Raw genomic sequence first — 19461 nt, 5'->3', positions numbered from 1 at the left:
TGAGAACAAATTAAAATAATTAAAAAAAATTTTTTTTAATGTTTATTTATTTTTGAGACAGAGAGAGACAGAGCATGAACGGGGGAGGGTCAGAGAGAGGGAGACACAGAATCCGAAACAGGCTCCAGGCTCTGAGCTGTCATCACAGAGCCCGATGCAGGGCTTGAACTCATAAACCGTGAGATCATGACCTGAGCTGAAGTCAGCCGCCTAACCAACTGAGGCACCCAGGCGCCCCCAAATTAAAATAATTTTTGATAACTTTACCATGATGACACTGGTTACAATAGCCCCTTCTCATATTGCATTACCCTCAGACTGTGGGAAATCACTTGCAAAATTATTAAAGTATTTAACCATATATTTTATTTTTATAGTAATGAATCTGATATGCTCTAATCTCCTTTTGTTTCTTATATATCTTCCATATATCATTCATTCCATTCACTTAAAGCATCATCTTCAGTTCCAGGTATTTCTGTTGGTGATTGGTCAAGAGAAGTTGAATCTTTGTATCTCACTAAGCTCAGCTCAGACGGTATCTCAGTTGATGAGGATTTCTCCCCCCAGAAAGACTTGACTGCCCCCCTAGAGAAAAAAACAAAAACAAAAATCCCTTGTGAAATGAAAACCAAAACGAAATAGATCTATATAATTTGCTCTATATAGAAGTGCCTCCTTAGTCATGATTTATTTTTAGTTTGTGTTGTATCAATTACATGGTGATAGTAGATGAGTCCTTAGACTGTACCAGAGTGTAAAGTCAGGTAAGTATTAGAAATATTTTAAAAAATGAATTAGTAGCTTATACTAACCAAGTTTGAGAGTTGTGGGAACTACAACTGGACAACACACATATACATTCAAAACACTTTTTTTAGCAATTACTATATAAAATTCTAAAAATTGCATTTCAAGCTCTTTTGTGGCTGGGAAGCAAGTCATGAGATTAGCCTGAAATGGAATAGTTGCAGGAGGTATAGAGGGTGTTGGACTGTTTCAAGATACATATGGGAGGCATTATGGACAGAGCTTTGGATTCATCAAACAAGAAGTGGGGACAGACAAGGAGGACATCAAGCAAGGGTGATGACTCAGCTGAGCCCTTTACCTACCAGTTTATAATTATGAATATCAGTACAAAGATCACAAATATACAGATAATAACTCCTATGGTCAGCACAAAAACTAGGACTGCGTCAGTGTCTGGTCGGCTTGATCTTTTCATTTGCAATTCTAGAGAAAACACACACACCTGATGGTTATTACCACTGTATAAAAAAGGAGATACATATCTAAATGGAAACTTCACATCTAAAAAACAACTTTAGAAAAATACAGGAAGAATTAGTGGAAAGAAAGTTATTAGTAAGCTTGCTCATCACCTTTGAAATGTCCTTTTCTTTCTTTCTTTTTTTTTTATTATAACTTACTGTCAAATTGGCTAACATATGTGTGTACAGTGTGCTCTTGGTTTTGGGGGTAGATTCCTGTGATTCATTACTTACATACAACACCCAGTGCTCAACCCAATAAGTGCCCTCCTCAACGCCCATCACCCATTTTCCCCTCTACACCACCCCCCATCCAGCCTCAGTTTGTTTTCTGTATTTAAGAGTCTCTTATGCCTTGCTTCTCTCCCTCTCTGTTTGTAACTATTTCCTCCCTCCCTTCCCCCATGGTCTTCTGTTAAGTTTCTCAAGTTCCACTTATATATAAATGAAAATATAGGATATCTATCTTTCTCTGACTGACTTATTTCACTTAGCATAATACCCTCCAGTTCCAGCTATATTGCTGCAAATGGCAGGATTTCATTCTTTTTCATTGCCAAGTAGTATTCCATTGTATATATAAACCACATCTTCTTTATCCATTGATCGGTTGATGGACATGAAATGTCCTTTTCAAACATGCAGAAAAGTTGAAAGCATTTAACAGGGAACATCCTGTATTCCCACCACCTAGATACCATCAACATTTTACTCTCCATCTGTCCATCCTTCTATAAATCCATTGATCCATCTTAATTTTTCAATGTATTTCAACATAATTTGCTAATGTCTGCCAATTCCCCACAAAAGTCTTCAACATGCATATCATTAACTAGAGTTCAATACTTGTTTATACTTTTTCTTTTGAGGTAAAATTTACCACGAATTGCACAACGATTTTAAATGTACATTTATTTTGGCAAATGCAAACACACATACATAATTCAAACCCTATGAAGACTCAGGCTATTGCTATACCCCAGAGACTCCCTTTAGCCCCTCCCAGTTAATCCCTGCCCCATCCTCCAGAGGCAACTACTGTCCTGATTTTCTTTTCTACTACAGATTAGTTCTGCCTGTTCTAGAACTTTATAGGAATGGAAACATACACTATATATTCCTTAGTGTAAGGCTTTTTTTACTCAGCCTATTTTAGAGATTCACCTACACTGCTGCATGTATCAATAGTTTTTTTTTTTCTTTTTTATTGACGAGTAGTAGTCCAATTTGTCTATTCATTTTCCTACTGATGGACATTCAGGCTGTTACAGCTTTAGGCTATTACAAATAAACTGCTGCAAACATTTTTATTCCAGTCATCTGCAAATGTACATTTCTCTTGGATAAATACCTAAGAGTGGAAGTGCTGGGTCATAAGGTGGAGGTACACTTTATTTTTCCAAGAAACTGTAAGATCTTTGCCCAAACTGATTGTACCCAAACTGATTGATTTCTTTTAATGAGCTAAAGTTTTTAATTTTGATGAAGCCTAATTTATCAATCTTCCCTTTTATGGTGATTGTTTTCTGAGTCATATCTAAGAAACCCTTGCCTACTCCTGAATCATGCAGATATTTTCTTATGTTTCCTTTTTTAAGCTTTATGGCTTTAGTGTTTACATTTAGGACTATGATATATCTCTAACTTTTAGAAATTTTGTAAGATAGGGCTAGAGGTTTATGTTTTTATACAAATATCCACAGGGTACTTTTAAATTAGACATTCTCTCCCATATCTTTCTGCTCTTCTTGCAAATAAGTCTATTAAATAGACAAAGCCAGTCTACCATATGTATTATAACATTGTTACATTGTAAATTGGTGAAAAGCCAATTTATATCAAATTTTACTTACCTTACCAATTATATAGTTTTCTTTTGGTTCTTCCCAGTTCATAAATCATAGAACCATAAAGAATTCGTGTGAAGAAGGACCAGAGAGATTACCAAATGCAACTACTGAACTACACAGATAAGTAAACCAATGTTCAGGGAGGTTTAATGATTTGTGCAAGCTGTTTATGTCTTGTAATAGTTTAATTTTGGTAAGTACCACCCTATCAGTAATAGTTTCCTGTATGGGCAATTTCAACTGCTTATTTGTCTGGATTTTCTTCCTACTCTTTAAACATGAAGGACTACAATTTTTCACTTTTCTTCTAATGCCAGAGGTATAAACTCAATTATTTTCTTCTTTCTAATGCCAGAGGTATAAACTCAATTAGTGATCTCACTAAATAGTTTCAAGTATGACAGAGAAATCACATCATATTGATATTCCAACATTGTTAGATTTTTTAAAACCTTTTGTTTTTCATAATTTTAGATTTAGAGACGGCAGTGAGATTTTTTAAGCTCGAATGAAAGACACCTTTTAGTATTAAAACCTGAGAAGAAGAAATGGCAAAATTCCTTGCCATTTATTCACTACCCTGCAATACTAGCCTAGAGAGGATGGAGAGTGAAATTTCTATGGGAAGTATGCAGACATTAGCAAATTATGTTGAAATGCATTGAAAAAATAATACGGATCAATGGATTTATAGAAGGATGGATAGATCAATAGTAAAATGCTGATGGTAGTATCTAGATACTTCATTTCAACAGTAGTCTTCTTGCATGGATTATTTTTATATCTTGATTACTTTTATACCTAAAAAAAAATGAGCTGTGTTTCCTATTGAGATTTTTTAATGAAAATAGATGATTTTCGATGTTCTAACTTCTTAGAAAAACTAAGCTTATGCCTGCATTCGTTTTCTAGGGTACCACAAACTGGGTGACTTAAAAACAGAAATTTATTGCCTCAAAGTTCTAGAGGCTAAACGTCTGAATGCAAGGTGTTGGTAAGGCCTTGCTCCCTCCAAAGTCTCTGGGGGCAGATCCTTCCTTTCTTCTTCCTGCTTCTGGTGGCCCCAGATGTTCCCTGACTTGTGGCAACATAACCCTAATCTCTGCCTCTGCTTTCACATGGCTGTCTTCTCCCTGTGTGTCTTTGTGTCTTCACATGACATTCTCATCCTTCTCATTCTGTGTTTGTGTCCAAATTTCCCTCTTCTTATAAGGATACCAGTCATGGTGAATTAAAGACCCACTCCATTCTAGTATGTATGACCTTATGTTAACTGAACAAATTACATCTGCAATGATCCTATTTCCAAATACAGTCACATTCTGCGGTTCGGGGAGTTAGGACTTAAGAAAGGAAACACAATTCAATCCATAACAATGTCTGATTATAAAGACAACTGTTGTGGAAGTGAAAAATCTGATGGATGGGATGGATGGGAATGGATGGGAAATTTTCATTAACTAAATCATATTTACCCTAACAATACTGCAATTGTGTACTTGTTTCAAGCCAGTGCCATATTGTGGTGACATTTATACATTTATAGACAAAATATTTGTTCAGTGTCCAAATAGCCAAAAGGGTCTATTGCAGTGGTGTTCCCAACTGTCAAAAGAAACTGATACCAAAGTGTTCTGAAAACATTTTGTCATTTAACCAGTGCATGTCCTGAGATGGCAGAGCTAACCCATCAGCCTTGAACTACTTGCTACAAGAGAGAAGTCAACTTTGTCTCATTTAAGGGCTAACATTTTGGGGTCTGTGTTCTAGCCCTTAGCTTACACAATATCAAATGCATATTGACTTCTAATCATAGGAAGAGGTATGGTCTTAACAAGGATTAGGCTGTAGGGACAAAAAGAGAGAATGGCCCCCAAACCATAAATACCCTGAACTAGTTAGTACTTACTGAGATATGTTTTAGTTTGATGAGGTTTGGCCCTTTCTTGCCTTTTTTTAGTACTTTATTGAAATTATCCTTTTAATAACACTTGATATCTCAACTGAAGAGCAAGATTATTAGCTTTTACCATAAATGTTTTTTTTTTAATTTTTTTTTCAACGTTTATTTATTTTTGGGACAGAGAGAGACAGAGCATGAACGGGGGAGGGGCAGAGAGAGAGGGAGACACAGAATCGGAAACAGGCTCCAGGCTCTGAGCCATCAGCCCAGAGCCCGACGCGGGGCTCAAACTCCCGGACCGCAAGATCGTGACCTGGCTGAAGTCGGACGCTTAACCGACTGCGCCACCCAGGCGCCCCCATAAATGTTTTTTTAAAGACACTAAACACATCAAAAAAAGTTATAGTTTATTTTTAAAAGTCACCTCCAAAATATTTTAGCTTTTTTCCATTTTGATAAACAGTGTTATGCTATCTTTACAGTGTATGGTATCTCTAAACTACAGCAAAAATTCTTTACATGGGATTGAGAAATAGCTTCAAGAAATCCCTGAACTCTCTTAAAATAACAGGTAGCTCTTGGCATGTTTGTTTATGTGGGCATTTTTCTGGGAAAAGCCTCTTGAATCTTGATTGGATTCTCAAAAGACTTTGTGACCAAGCCCCCTCATACCGTCAATAACAATGACAACAATGGTAAAACTAGTTAAGAACAACTGAACAAAAGAAAATAATTAGAGATATTAGACATTGTAGTCTAAACTGGAAGGATACGCCCATGGATTAATTTTGCAAGACAAGTACAGTTTCTAACATTTAAAGTTATGTTCAGGACAAGATTTGCCTTTTGTGACAAAAATTGAGGACCACATTATTGTTTCATCAAAAAAATATTTTCTTCAAATGAATAATTTTTTTTTTCCAATGTTTATTTATTTTTTGGGGGACAGAGAGAGACAGAGCATGAACGGGGGAGGGGTAGAGAGAGAGGGAGACACAGAATCAGAAACAGGCTCCAGGCTCCGAGCCATCAGCCCAGAGCCTGATGCGGGGCTCGAACTCACGGACCGCGAGATCGTGACCTGGCTGAAGTCGGACGCTTAACCGACTGTGCCACCCAGGCGCCCCATCAAATGAATAATTTTTAAAAAGCCATGTTTTGACATAACGTTTCTTAATTTTATTTATTTTACTGTGCCAAAATTGTTGTGTATCCGTGAGAATTCTATGTATGCACTTTCACTTTTGTGACAGAAGTAAAATAATATAATTCAAGTTAGAGGACTGTTCTTTGGAAACACTTCAGGAATGCACCAGTTTCTCAAAGTGAAACACATCTGACTCTACTTTGTGAAAAAGAAATTAAGCACCACTGGGGTCCCTGGGTGGCTCAGTCAGTTAAGCACCAACTTCAGCTCAGGTCATGATCTTGCAGTTCGTGGGTTCAACCCCCGAGTCAGGCTCTGTACTGACAACTCAGCCTGGAGCCTTCTTCGGATTCTGTGTGTCTGTCTCTGCCCTTCCCCCGCTTGTGTTCTGCCTATCTCTCTCTCAAAAATAAATAAATAGTAAAAAAAAATTCTTTTTAAAGAAATTAAGCATCACCTTGTAGAAAGTCTAAATGATAAAAACCAGTGATTTACAAAATGTTGTCTCTGGACCAGCAGCACCTGGGAACTTGTTAGAAATGCAAACTATTCTGCCAGCCCCACCCAAGATCTATTGAATCAGAAGCCCTGGGGGTAGGGTTATCAATCTGTGTTGCAAGGTGTCCTCCAAATGATTTTGATGCTTTTTAAAGTTTGATATAAGCAAACAAAAACATTACTGGGCACTTACCACTTGTTGTATAGACTGTGAATTTAATAGATGCTACTATTTCATTATTATCCAAGGTGGCACACTCGAAAACCAAGGGGCGAACTTCCCTGCGTACTTCCAGGATTGCTGAATCATTTGCAAGGATAACGGGTTGCTATTTAAAAAGGAAAAAAAAAGTCCTAATATTCTTTATGTGGACTTAAGATCAGGAAACAATTTATTCCTCATAACAAAAGAGTAGTCATTGTCTTTCAGTCTAGGACAGTAATTAATTATACACATGGATTTTAGAGTCAGGCAATCCAGACAATCAAGTACCAACCTTACCATTTCCTGCCTATGTGACCCAGGACAAGTTTCCCATTGCTTCTCAGTTATTTATCTGTAAAATGGGTGTAATGATAAGGATTACCTCATAGATTGTTATGTGGGTTAAAAGAAATTGTAGCACTTGCTGTATGTCTGACACTTAATAAGCCCTCAGTTAATGTTAGCTACTATTATCCTGATACAACACCTAGGCAAACAAATGAAAAATTTGCTTCCAAAGTAGAAAACTTTATATAAAATGGATGTTTTTAAGTTCTGATAATAGCTGACCCCAAGACATATATAGACTTAGCCCCACTTAATAATGAAAAATTTTTAATTCCAGTAATAACAAAGTTGTAAGATTTTTAACTTCATTTTTGCAAACTGTTTCTAAAGAAAGAGTTTTCTGATAGTCATCAAGCACTGGGACACAAATTTTATCACTCACTAGAAAGCACCACATTACATACATTCATGACTTACTTGCTCTGGCCTTAGAAGTTTCCAAATATATTTGAAACGATTTACAGGAGATATATGAGTACATGCCATTCTAACACTGTCAAGACTTTCTGAAATTGGTCTACCCCCTAAAAAACAAGGAAAATTAAATACATATATACCATTGGGCATTAAAAATTGCTTTATACAAAGGCTACTTTTAAAAGCCACTATATAAATTATAAAATCAATTTTTTTAAATCAATTATATGCTGGACGTTATCAAAATTATTATTGAGAGTTTGAGTGTAGAAGAGCAGAGAGGAATAATGGATGCAAAGTAAAGAAGCAGGTGGGAGACACCATAGCTGTCTGTTCCTTCTGCAGAATATATAGCAAAGGCAACCAATTTAGTGATCTATTAGATTAAACTTTGAGATCTGTTAGTGGCTTTCCATTTATTGGTTAGGGATTCCATTTATTGATTAGGATTACCACTAGAGGTAATGAACTCTCAAAGTAGTGTAATTTGACATAGAACAGACCTCAAAGTTCTCAGTTTAAAGTCTGCCAATCTATTGATAATCATGCCAATCACTTGTCAAGACCAAAGTGTCAAAAGTATTTCACTATAGCACAGCCTTGATCACAGGCCCTGAGTATAATAAGGTTCTAGTGTATTACAGAGAATATACGTTAAATTTTAGACATAACTGAAAAAATGTAAAGCAAAAATGGAAAGGTACTCAGAGCTATTACTGTCTAGAGAACTGGAATTTTAAGTTTTATTAAGTTTCCTTTCAGTATTGATCAGCTCCTTCCACTCATGGCAGCCTGAGGTTAAGGCTATTTCCCCACAGTAAACTTTTCCCTTCTGTCTCCCCCCGCCAACACAGAATCCAACTCACAGCCACAATCTACTGGTCCACGGCATTCTTCCACCCGTACAATACACTTGGATTCACCTCCAGGGCATCCGTTTGTTAGGATAACTTCTCTAATACCAACACCTTTGGTAAAAGAAACCAAGTGTTACGAAAAATTCATTCCAGTTTCTTTTCTTTTTCCACCTAGGCTTTTTTTTTTTTTTGAGACTTCTAATTTCAGAAGTTAAATTCCTAACTTCAGGGAGGTAATGCTTAGAATTATTTTATGCCCCTCATTTTGAATTATTTCATAAAACAGCATTTCCCAAAATGAGTTACATGAAACACTAGTTCCTCTGGTTGTTAGCATAAGAAAAGGGATTCCACAATTAGACATTTGAAAATGATACATTAAATAAAATTAAAGGCTCCTCTTTATTTACAGAATTTGGGGAGAACTTTGAATATGCTAAGGAAATTAGTGTGCTATAGTGTATAAGCTTTCACTGATTGAAGATGTAAAATTTTTACATTTTAACATTTTTGAAATCAGAATTTACCTTTGAATTGACAACATGTGACAAATTGGCCACATTTTTCCATTTTAGAGGTACATAAAATATGCTTCTTATAGCTGATAAAGTCTTAGATTTGATGAAATACAGTAGTACACAGGATCTCCCAAATTCATCTGGCATGGAACTTTTAGAAGAGATTTTGGAACTCTAGAGAACATTCCCGAAATCACAGTATATTTTTTCTTTTTTAAATGTTTATTTATTTGTTTTGAGAGGGGGGAAGGGGCAGAGAGGCCATGGGGCGGGGGGGGGGGGGGGGGGGTAAGAGAATTCCAAGCAGGCTCCACATTGTCAGTGTAGAACCAGAGAGCTCGAACTCAAGAACTGTGAGATCATGACCTGAGCTGAAATCAGGAGTCAGACGCTTAATGAAATGGACCACCCAGGTGCCCTGCCAGAATCACATTTTAAAACACAAATGATGCTTTTTAATATTTAGATTAGTAAAATCTAAATTAGATTTAGTAAAATCTAAATATTTAGATTAGTAAAATCTATATTAAATATAGGAGGAGAAACTATTAAATCTCAATTTCTAGTAAGATACTCTCTTTAGAATTACCACACTTTTTTACAAAAAGAAATCAAGTCTTTACTAACAGATCTCAGATCTCCATTGGGTTTGCCTTTCATTGCCAGAATTGAGGAACATGATAAATGCTCAATCAGTGACATGATAAACATGTCGTATGGATAAGTGACCTGTGATAAGACGGTGTAGTCACAGGCTAAGGAACAGTACATCTTGATTTCCTTGTCTACCAGATTCCCTCTTTCAGCCTCTAAAGATGTTAATCATAAAACCCATTCTCAAGGGCAAGTTGAAGTCAACTTACAACAGTGACAGATGACTTACAACAGTGCTTCTCAAACTTTAGAGTGCACGCAATCACCTGGAAATCTTATTAACACGCAAAATCTGATTCAGTAGGTCTGGAGTAGGTTCTGAGATTCTGCGTTTCTAACAAGCTCCCAGGAGATGCTGATGCAGCTTGTCTATGGACCAAACTGAGTAGCAGGGGAGAGGACTCTACATGAGATAAGGAGATGAAGATTGGGAGAGAAAAGATCTTTTTTTTAATTATGTTTTTATTTTAATTCCAGTGTAGTTAACATACAGTGTTATGTTAGTTTTGGGTATACAATATAGTGATTCAACAATTCTATGCATTACTCAGTGCTCATCATGATAAGTATACTCTTTGAGGAAAGATTTCTTTTGATTAAAAGAGATGCCTGAGAATGGTTGCAGTATAGCTCTGCTTGAATTTATGAAAGGTACCTCACTAGATGCACAGCCTTATTCTGAACTGCATAAATATTTTCCAAGCAAATTTAATTAGGAATTTATTTAGCCAAATATAGTTCATTGCGATGATATGTGTAGGTGTGAGATTTTCTGTAAGTCCAAGTAAACCTAAAAATCTGCCTGGGTATTCCAGAAAAAGAAAATTTTTTGACTGCTAAAATATTGTTTTGGGAGTTCAATAGAATTATCACCAAAGCACTTTTTTCCCCTCTAAATAGTTCTGTTATAAACCAAAAAAGTTTGAAAATATTTTAAAATATTTTAGATGTGAAATATTACCTTTTATGGTTTATCTTTCTCCTTAGAATTTATCACCATCTGACATGTTACATGTTTGAATATTATTTTTCTCTTTGCCCCTACTAAAATATACACTCCTTGAAGGCAAGGAGTTTCCTCTGCTTTATTCCAGCACCTGTAACAATGCCTGGCACATAGTAGGCAAAATTCAAAAAATGATTTGATGAATGAGCAAATATATAATTTTTGAAACACATCTTTAAATAATAGGGTAATACACTATAAATTACTAGAATTGTCTTAAAAATAATTCTCTACCTGTGAAAATTTCTCAAGCAAGCAGCAAAAGAAAGATATAAATTACAAACGAATATTCACAGGTTTATTACATGTATTCCTCTCATTTCTGACTCTGACCCAGTAAGAATTTAAGGTAAAAAAATAGTTTTAAAATTATCTTAAGAGGCAGAAGGTAGAACAGTGGTTGTCAGGAGCTGGGGGAAGGGGAGAGAGCAGGGAGTTCGTGTTTAATGGGTATGGAGTTTTCATTTTGGGATGATGAAAAAGTTCTGGAGATGGATGGTGGTAATCATTGTACAACAATATGCACATGTTTAAGATTACCAGTCGTACATTTAAAAATGATAAAAATAATAAATTTTATGTTAGGTTTATTTTGCCACAATGAGAATATATTATCTTAAATATAAATAATTCAGGTGTAGTTTAAAAAGCAATTCTGCTCTACATCTGCATGGATTGCTGTCTTCTTACCCTTTGGTTTTGGTCTTTCCCTCCCATCACTATCCTTTTTGCAAGACAGGTTCTAATTTAGAATAAACGGAATTTCATTGAGTTATCTATTGTCTTATCAGCATGCTAGTCTGTCTATAGTGGTTCTCAAAGTGGTTGTTAGAAGATGGTCTTTTAACCAGCAGCATCAGCTTTATTTGTAAACTTGTTTAGAAATACAAATTCTTAGGCTCCTCCAAAGACCAAGTGAGTTAGGAACTCAGGGTAGGCCCAGCAGCCTGGGTTTTAACAAGCTCTGCAGGCACTTAGGGTGGACACTTAAGTTTGAGAAACACTGGTCTATTATAGCACATGTAACCTTAATCCCACCCCCATGTGAGAGATATTATGTCCAATTTCTACTCATGGAATGATGGAAAAAAGTCATAGTTTGTGAATATTATCTTTCCCCCAAAGCTAATACCTCTTTTCCCCAAGACATAACATATGAATTGGAGAAATGTAGAATTTATAATAGAGTATTACAAATACACAAATTTCTTGATAGATTTGCCACGCAGTGTGTGGGAAGACATCTGTGAGATGCATCGGAAGATCTTCATCTTCTGAACATCTGTGAGATAAACTTTTACTTAGTGAAGGCAGTTTAAGTGCCAAAAAAATATAGGGAGCCAGCTTAAAATAAGACTTAGGGGTTATGAACTGACAATATCTTACCTTTTGAGCTTTGTGTGCAAATTATAGTTTAAGAGATAAATAAGAGCACACAAATTACAAATAAAAATTTTCAACAGCTTTTACCTTTCCTTCCCGCCAAATTACAATATTGTTGATTTATCTGCTCTATGCTACTTACCACATGTAACGGTGCACATCCCAAATTCTACTTCTTTGACTGCTGTATTATTTGAAACTAAATATAAAGTGCAAAGATACATTATTTAATCATGTAAAAACTTTTTTAAGTGAAAAACTACTTGAGGGTGAAGGATACAAGCATTCATGGGAAGCAGATAGTTTTAACTTTAATCAAAAAAAATTTTTTTCACTTTTTAAATCAGAAAAGTAATGTCATTCCTAGTACATCTTCTATTATTGCTTAAATCAAAAGAAGCCTAAATCGTGAAAGTAATGAATTAAATTAGGAAATACTTTGCAAAGAAGGTCTATATTTAAACTCTTATATATATTAAAAATAATTTTTTTCATCAACTTAATACATGGTGAGTTAAAGTTCTATAGGTCAGAAAAACAAAACAAAACAAAATCCTGACAACCGTAAGGCCTGATTTTTTCTATTCTCTATTTTCCAAAAAAAATTGTGAGTGCATCATTTCCATCCAAAAATAAGTCTTTATCCCAAATGTTCATTAAAATCTCTGTTATTGGTTGGTTCTATACATTCTTAAGTTAAGATGATAGATTATTCCCAAGAATGTATCCCAACACTTTATTTATCAGGATAATTTATGAATATACATGTGTTTGAGTAGTTAAATATTATTGCTTTCAAATCACATTTCTCTGTTTCTAATCTGGCATGATTTCCACCAGCCAATTCTTCACAGCAGATTAGGACTAATATCTCAATATAAAAAATATTACATGAGGGTTTAGAATTTTTTTTAAAGCATTGCATCCTAAATTAACAATATTACATGGGAAAGTGCATTGGAATTGGGGTCCACATTGCTTATCTACCACTAATCATCTGAGTTTGATCAAATTACTTAAAACTCTGTCAGGCCTACTTAACTCTTCTGCAAAAATCTGAAAAGGAAAATCTATCTTATTTGATTATTGTAAGAATTAAATGAGATAACATATGTGAAAACATTCTGTAACTTATTTACTGCTGCAAACATGCTTAAGATAGCATAACTTCATTCAGTCAGTGCACATCACAGTTTTCCTATTTTGATTACTGTAAGACAATACATTCATAAACACTGTTATTCTATATTTACAAGCACCAAATATACTGAATAATAGTATGCTGTTGGTGTATACATGTTAAGTAAATTAATATTGACTTTGTTAAATTATTTGGCCTATCATGATCAATTTTGAAATGACATTTTTGCTTGAAATGCTTGGATACTTTCTGCTGGCACATTATGAGATATAAATTAAAAGACAAATCTTGAACATAGAAAACATAGTTAGGAGGATGAGTATTAGCTTTTAAATACAACTTCTTTTAATCCAAAATCTATAAAGAGCTCACCAAACTCCACACCCGAAAAACAAATAACCCAGTGAAGAAATGGGCAGAAAACATGAATTGACACTTCTCTAAAGAAGACATCCAGATGGCCAACAGGCACATGAAAAGATGTTCAGCGTCGCTCCTTATCAGGGAAATACAAATCAAAACCACACTCAGGTATCACCTCACGCCAGTCAGAGTGGCCAAAATGAACAAATCAGGAGACTATAGATGCTGGAGAGGATGTGGAGAAACGGGAACCCTCTTGCACTGTTGGTGGGAATGCAAACTGGTGCAGCCACTCTGGAAAACAGTGTGGAGGTTCCTCAGAAAATTAAAAATAGACCTACCCTATGACCCAGCAATAGCATTCCTAGGAATTTATCCAAGAGATACAGGAGTACTGATGCATAGGGGCACTTGTACCCCAATGTTCATAGCAGCACTCTCAACAATAGCCAAATTATGGAAAGAGCCTAAATGTCCATCAACTGATGAATGGATAAAGAAATTGTGGTTTATATACACAATGGAATACTACGTGGCAATGAGAAAAAATGAAATATGGCCTTTTGTAGCAACGTGGATGGAACTGGAGAGTGTGATGCTAAGTGAAATAAGCCATACAGAGAAAGACAGATACCATATGGTTTCACTCTTATGTGGATCCTGAGAAACATAACAGGAACCCTTGGGGGAGGGGAAGGAAAAAAAAAAAAAAGAGGTTAGAGTGGGAGAGAACCAAAGCATAAGAGACTGTTAAAAACTGAGAACAAACTGAGGGTTGATGGGGGGTGGGAGGGAGGGGAGGGTGGGTGATGGGTATTGAGGAGGGCACCTTTTGGGATGAGCACTGCGTGTTGTATGGAAACCAATTTGACAATAAATTTCATATATATATAAAAAAACATTAGAAACATTAGAAAACATTAGAAAACATTAGAAAATGTTAGAAAACATTAGAAAACATTAGAAAAAACTATCAGCCCCACTATTCACTACCTATGCAACTTTGGGAAAGTTACTTAAGCTCTCCTAACTCCAGAAAGACTGGATTTAATCAGATGATCTCTAAAGTCCCTTTTGGCTTTGATTGCCCGTTAGGTCATTCAATGACTTTCTTTTTATTTTATTTTTTGAGAAAGAGAGAATGAGTGTGGGTGAGGCAGAGGGGACAGAGGGGGAGAGAGAGAGAGAGAGAGAGAGAGAGAGAGAGAGAGAGAGAGAGAGAGAACCTTAATCAGACTCCACACTCAGCATGGAGCCCAACCCCATGACCCTGGGATCATGACCTGAGCTGAAATCAAGAGTCAGATGCTCAACTGACTGAGCCACCCAGGCACACCTCAATATCAGAGTTTTTTTTAATTTTTTTTAAAGTTTATTCATTTTTGAGAGAGAAAGAGAGAACGAGCAAGCATGAGCAGGGGAGGGGCAGAGAGAGAGGGGGAGATACAGAATCCAAAGTAGGCTCCAGGCTCTGAGCTGTCAGCACAGAACCCAATGCGGGGCTCGAACTCACAAACTGCGAGATCATGACCTGAGCCAAAGTTGGACGCTTAACCAACTGAGCCACCCAGGTGCCCCCAACTTTTATTTTTGATGGGAATCCTATACTGGTGAGTCACAGAAATTACATGTATCTGGACTTCAGTGTGATATTTGTCAAAATTTCCTGTTATCTATCTATGAGTAAAAAGGAAAAATACAGTCTGAATCTCAGTAAACTTTTTATGTGTAACTTGCTAAACAGTAATATCCACTGATGCTAAGTAATTGCTTGGTGTCAATTTGTAAGGAATGATGTGTCACAGGACTCTGTCCTGTTTAATATTTTTATTACTGACTTGGAAAATATTGGCATCCTGCTGACTGAATCCAGAGATTCTGAAAAACTAGAAAGGATAGCAAATATGTTTGAAAATAAATCTGACTCTAAAAATGACAGGTTGGAATACCAGGCAAGTCTAACAAAATGAAACCTTAAGAGAAATAAAAGTCTTACATATAGAGCCGAAAGCTAACTGTCCCCAAAATACTAATAGGCTGTCTTAACTTGATAGAAGAACAGGTGAAAATGAGTAGAAATTTCAATAGTAACTTCAATAGGAGTCAAGAATGTGATGAGTCTTCCTTAAAAATCTACTGGGTTTTAGACTTTACTAATAAAAGCCTGGCATCCACCATGATGTAGATAATGACCCTCATCTTTTTTGTTCTGGCAAATCCTGGAATGTTTTCTTCAATTCTCATCACACTTTAACTGTTGGTATATACCATCAGAATCCAATTTTAACTTTTGAGTTTCTTTTTTAAGAGTTTATATGTAAGGTTGATATTTCATAACTTTTATTCTTTCTTAGAGGTGTTCCAAAGAAAAAGAGAAAATACAGTTATATTTATATAGGACAAAACTTATTTTATAGAATGAAACTCATTCTATTTTGCAATTATTATTTTTTTTATTTTGCAATTATTATGTAGGTCCGTTCTTGGTTCTTTTATAAATGTAAGCTTATAGGTATAGGATAACTGTATACCATTATGTTTATAAAAGGTATAAAAGGTATGGGGGGTATAAGGGATATGAGTATAAATCTAACATAATATCTTAGTAATTTTTCCTATATTTTTTAAACATTTTGTTATTTCATCATCTGTAATGATTGATTTCATTATTACTTATTGATCATTCCTAGCTGTGTGTTTTTTTTTTTAAAGACTAAGACAACAAAATGGAAGAGTGGTTGGAATTGCCTAGAAAGATGATGTGACTGTAAAATAAATCATAACCATTATATCATCCTTTGTTTTATTTCTTTGTCCAAAAAATTGCAGCATCTTTCAGAAAGATATAAAAGAACTCTAGATGCACCTTTCTTCTAGTCCATTTTCATCTTTCATTGAACATAGTTGAGGTTTTTGAATTTCGGTTTTTGGTTTTTGGTCCATAAAAGGAGAAGAAAATTGACAGAGAGAAACATTTCACAATTGTTGGATGAATCAGAAGATGAACATAGAGATAGAGAGCAGCACCTTAAATGCTAAGGATGATGGTGAAATTGATTGCATAAGCAAAAGGAGAGATGATAACTTAAATATCCTAGATGAATTTTCTATAACTCAAGAGTCAATGGATTAATGAGTATTACATTTCTAAAGATGAAAAGGATATATAGTATTTTCATTCAGTTAGTCTTTCAACAGGAAAGACTTGATCCTGAAATGTTTTGTGAAAATAAACTGGACCATACTATTTTGCTAAAAGGATATAGACAATATTCTTTTCTTTTCAAAGCTCCTTATACCCCAAAATTTACTTGATAAGGTTTGTAAATGGACAGATCATGATGGCAGGTATGTACACAAAGGTAACTAAGAGAAAATAGATGATGTAGAAATGAATAAAATTCATTGGGTCAATCATCTAATTGGTGTTTATAAATATAAAATGAAAACATTTTGCAATTAGGGAGCAAAGAACATGAGAACATGGCAGTCTTCTCATCAACAAAATATGTGGCTTCATAGTTTTCAAAAGTACCGTTTTGACAATGCAAGTGCAAAAAGAACCAAAGGAATAAACTAGAATCTATTAGAGATGTACTTGAAATCTGGAATCAGTATTTATAAGATGGATACATTCCAGATTCATACATAACAGTTAATGAGCATTTAGTTGCATTCAAAGTGCCTTGCCCATCTAGGGTATATACATCTTCAAAACCAGGAAATATGGAATAAAAATTTGTAGTTTTCCATATTTACATTCTTATTAAAATTTCATTTAAGTTGCTTCATTAACCCTTTATTCTTACTCTTGTAAATTACTTGTAAAATGCTTTAAAATCTAAAAAAAAGTGAACTGGATAGCAAATAGTGATGACTGCTTTTACTGGTCCATGGAGGGTTGAGGGGCTTTGTCAAATTTTAATAATGGCTCTAGAAAATTTCCAATCTTAGACACTTCCAATTAGTTATGGTTCTGGATTCTCACTCTTCCCAGGAAAAAACAACTACACATGAAACTGTACATATAAAATTCCAAAAGGTAGACCCCCTAAAGTTCACAGATGACAAAACTGAGACAGTGAGAGAATAAATACCTTGCCTACATTTGAATTTGTATCTAAGACATTATAACTTCATTGTCTGGACTTAGCCTAAACTCTATTTAGCACATTACAGGTAGAACTATCCCTTGAACAGTTTAATACTAAAATTGTTAATTATTTTTAAAACTAGAGTGAAGCAACAGCTATTCTGCCTTAAAACATGTTTTCTCGCCTAGTCTCTTTCACACTTTCAAAGTCAAGGACCTCGACAAACTCCCTGTAATGTTATCAAGGCAATACAAACCTACATCTCACCATTAACCTCAGATAGTCAATTTCTTTCTGTCGCTGAGGGTCACTATGTCATCAGGAAATAAAAGAAAGGCTAATAAATACAGCACCTATTCTGTATGTCTAGGAGATGTGAGACTGCCAAGGAAATTAAAAGAATCTCAGCCAGGTCATTTATGGGGTAAGGGAATCAGTCTCCTTGAGCTGCAAATCTGCAACTGGTTTTCTACCAACCAGAATGTGTTACTAACCAATAAAACATATTTAATGGCTTGTCAAGTTTTATTGCTTAATGACCCAGCAGAATAAGGCAAATTTACGAAACAAGCACAGACTCATTCCCCCTTGGCTAACAGGTATTATCCAACAAAACCACTAGTTGGATCCTTAATAGGTGTTTCCTACTACTACCATTCCATTGTGGATAGAAGTGGAACGTACAAATATCTTATCACCAGGCTACAGAGGTGCTCAAAGGTGGAGCTGCATGAAGCTGGCAAGGGGCTTCTGGGCAGTTTTGTCAGCATTTTGGTCTAAGATGTGTCACAGTGAGCGGGATTCTTAATTCCAATGAGTTCCAACCTAAAGATCAAATGTGGAAAGTAGTACAACCTCAAAGTAATTTGGAACTTCAAAAAAAATTAAAAAAAAAATAAAATGGGAAAGAAATAGAACTACAAGGAGTCAAAATAATTCCTGTTGGTGAGAGGCTACTTCCGACTCCTACTCCTTAACAATAACAACAACAAAAGGCACATATAACAATTTCTATAATGTGCTTATTTGTTTTTCTTAGCACAGTCTCTTCAAGGCCAATAGGCATATGAAAAAAAGTATAAATTCAGGCTGTTTGCAATTGAGCTCTACAGATGCTAACAGGGCTAATAATTCTCATTGTCCTCAGACAGAAAGCAGGGCTTTGCCTTAGGCTGGTCCACGTTAAGGAGCCTCCCGCCCTCACCATCCTCATCTGGCAGAGTTTGGGCCTCGCTCTCAGCCTCGGCCTCTTTCTCGGCCTCCTCCTCGCCCTCATTCTCGCCCTCGCCCTCGGGGGCCAAGCTGGGATCCTGGACGGCAGTGACGTTCGTCCCACACGCGGACCGGAGGCCGGCCAGGAGAAGCCAGCCCACGGTCAGCAGCAGCCCGTTGGAGCAGCCCGCGCCCCCGGGGCTCATGGTTCTCGGCCCCGATGGCCGACCAAGACGCAGTCGCAGCCGCCCGCTCCCGACAAGAGGTGCGTCGAAGAGAGGAGCCGCCAGACTGTGAAGCTCCGCGCCGCGCCAGGTAACCATTGAGGCGTCACGGCTCGTCACCGGCAAGCGGAACGCCTCCCGGGCTCCTAGCGCCCTTGGAACGCGCGCGGGACCGCCGGTAGCGCCTCGCCCGGCACTTCCGACTGGGCTTAGGCCGCGCGGCTCGCTTTCCGGAGTTGCAGGTGCGCATGCGGTGGCAGGAGCTGCGTTCATTTCTTCAGTTACTAAGCAACCCGCCAGCTTTTCCCTCTGGTCTTGCTTGCTCACCCTTGTCTCTTCTGAAACACGTTCGTCCTTCCTACGCTTA

The 19461-nt window shown here is 36.4% G+C and overlaps 1 protein-coding gene across 1 annotated transcript; it reads right to left on the bottom strand.

Annotated features, from left to right (window-relative positions):
- Positions 1-343: 343 nt before the first annotated feature.
- SPACA1 (sperm acrosome associated 1) lies at positions 344-19171 on the bottom strand. The gene is made up of 7 exons (XM_043591915.1): positions 18863-19171; positions 12203-12259; positions 8509-8610; positions 7643-7749; positions 6866-7001; positions 1116-1236; positions 344-588 (listed from the first exon to the last, which is right to left on the bottom strand). Exons 1-7 carry the CDS (start codon positions 19074-19076, stop codon positions 432-434), a joined length of 894 nt encoding a protein of 297 aa, XP_043447850.1. The 5' UTR covers positions 19077-19171; the 3' UTR covers positions 344-431.
- Positions 19172-19461: the final 290 nt, after the last annotated feature.

The sequence above is a fragment of the Prionailurus bengalensis genome, chromosome B2 (genome assembly GCF_016509475.1).
Source record: "Prionailurus bengalensis isolate Pbe53 chromosome B2, Fcat_Pben_1.1_paternal_pri, whole genome shotgun sequence".
Lineage (NCBI taxonomy): Eukaryota > Metazoa > Chordata > Mammalia > Carnivora > Felidae > Prionailurus > Prionailurus bengalensis.
The sequence above is the reverse complement of the archived record's forward strand: the minus strand, read 5'-3'. Positions and strand labels throughout refer to the sequence as shown.

Excerpts from the sequence above, each read along its gene's own strand:
- SPACA1 (XM_043591915.1), bottom strand. The coding sequence starts at position 19,076 with ATGAGCCCCGGGGGCGCGGGCTGCTCCAACGGGCTGCTGCTGACCGTG. Across the intron at positions 7,002-7,642 it reads AACTTCTAAGGCCAGAGCAA|CAACCCGTTATCCTTGCAAA; the intron begins GTAAGTCATGAA and ends CTTTTTAAATAG. Across the intron at positions 1,237-6,865 it reads CACAGTCTATACAACAAGTG|AATTGCAAATGAAAAGATCA; the intron begins GTAAGTGCCCAG and ends TGTTTTCTCTAG.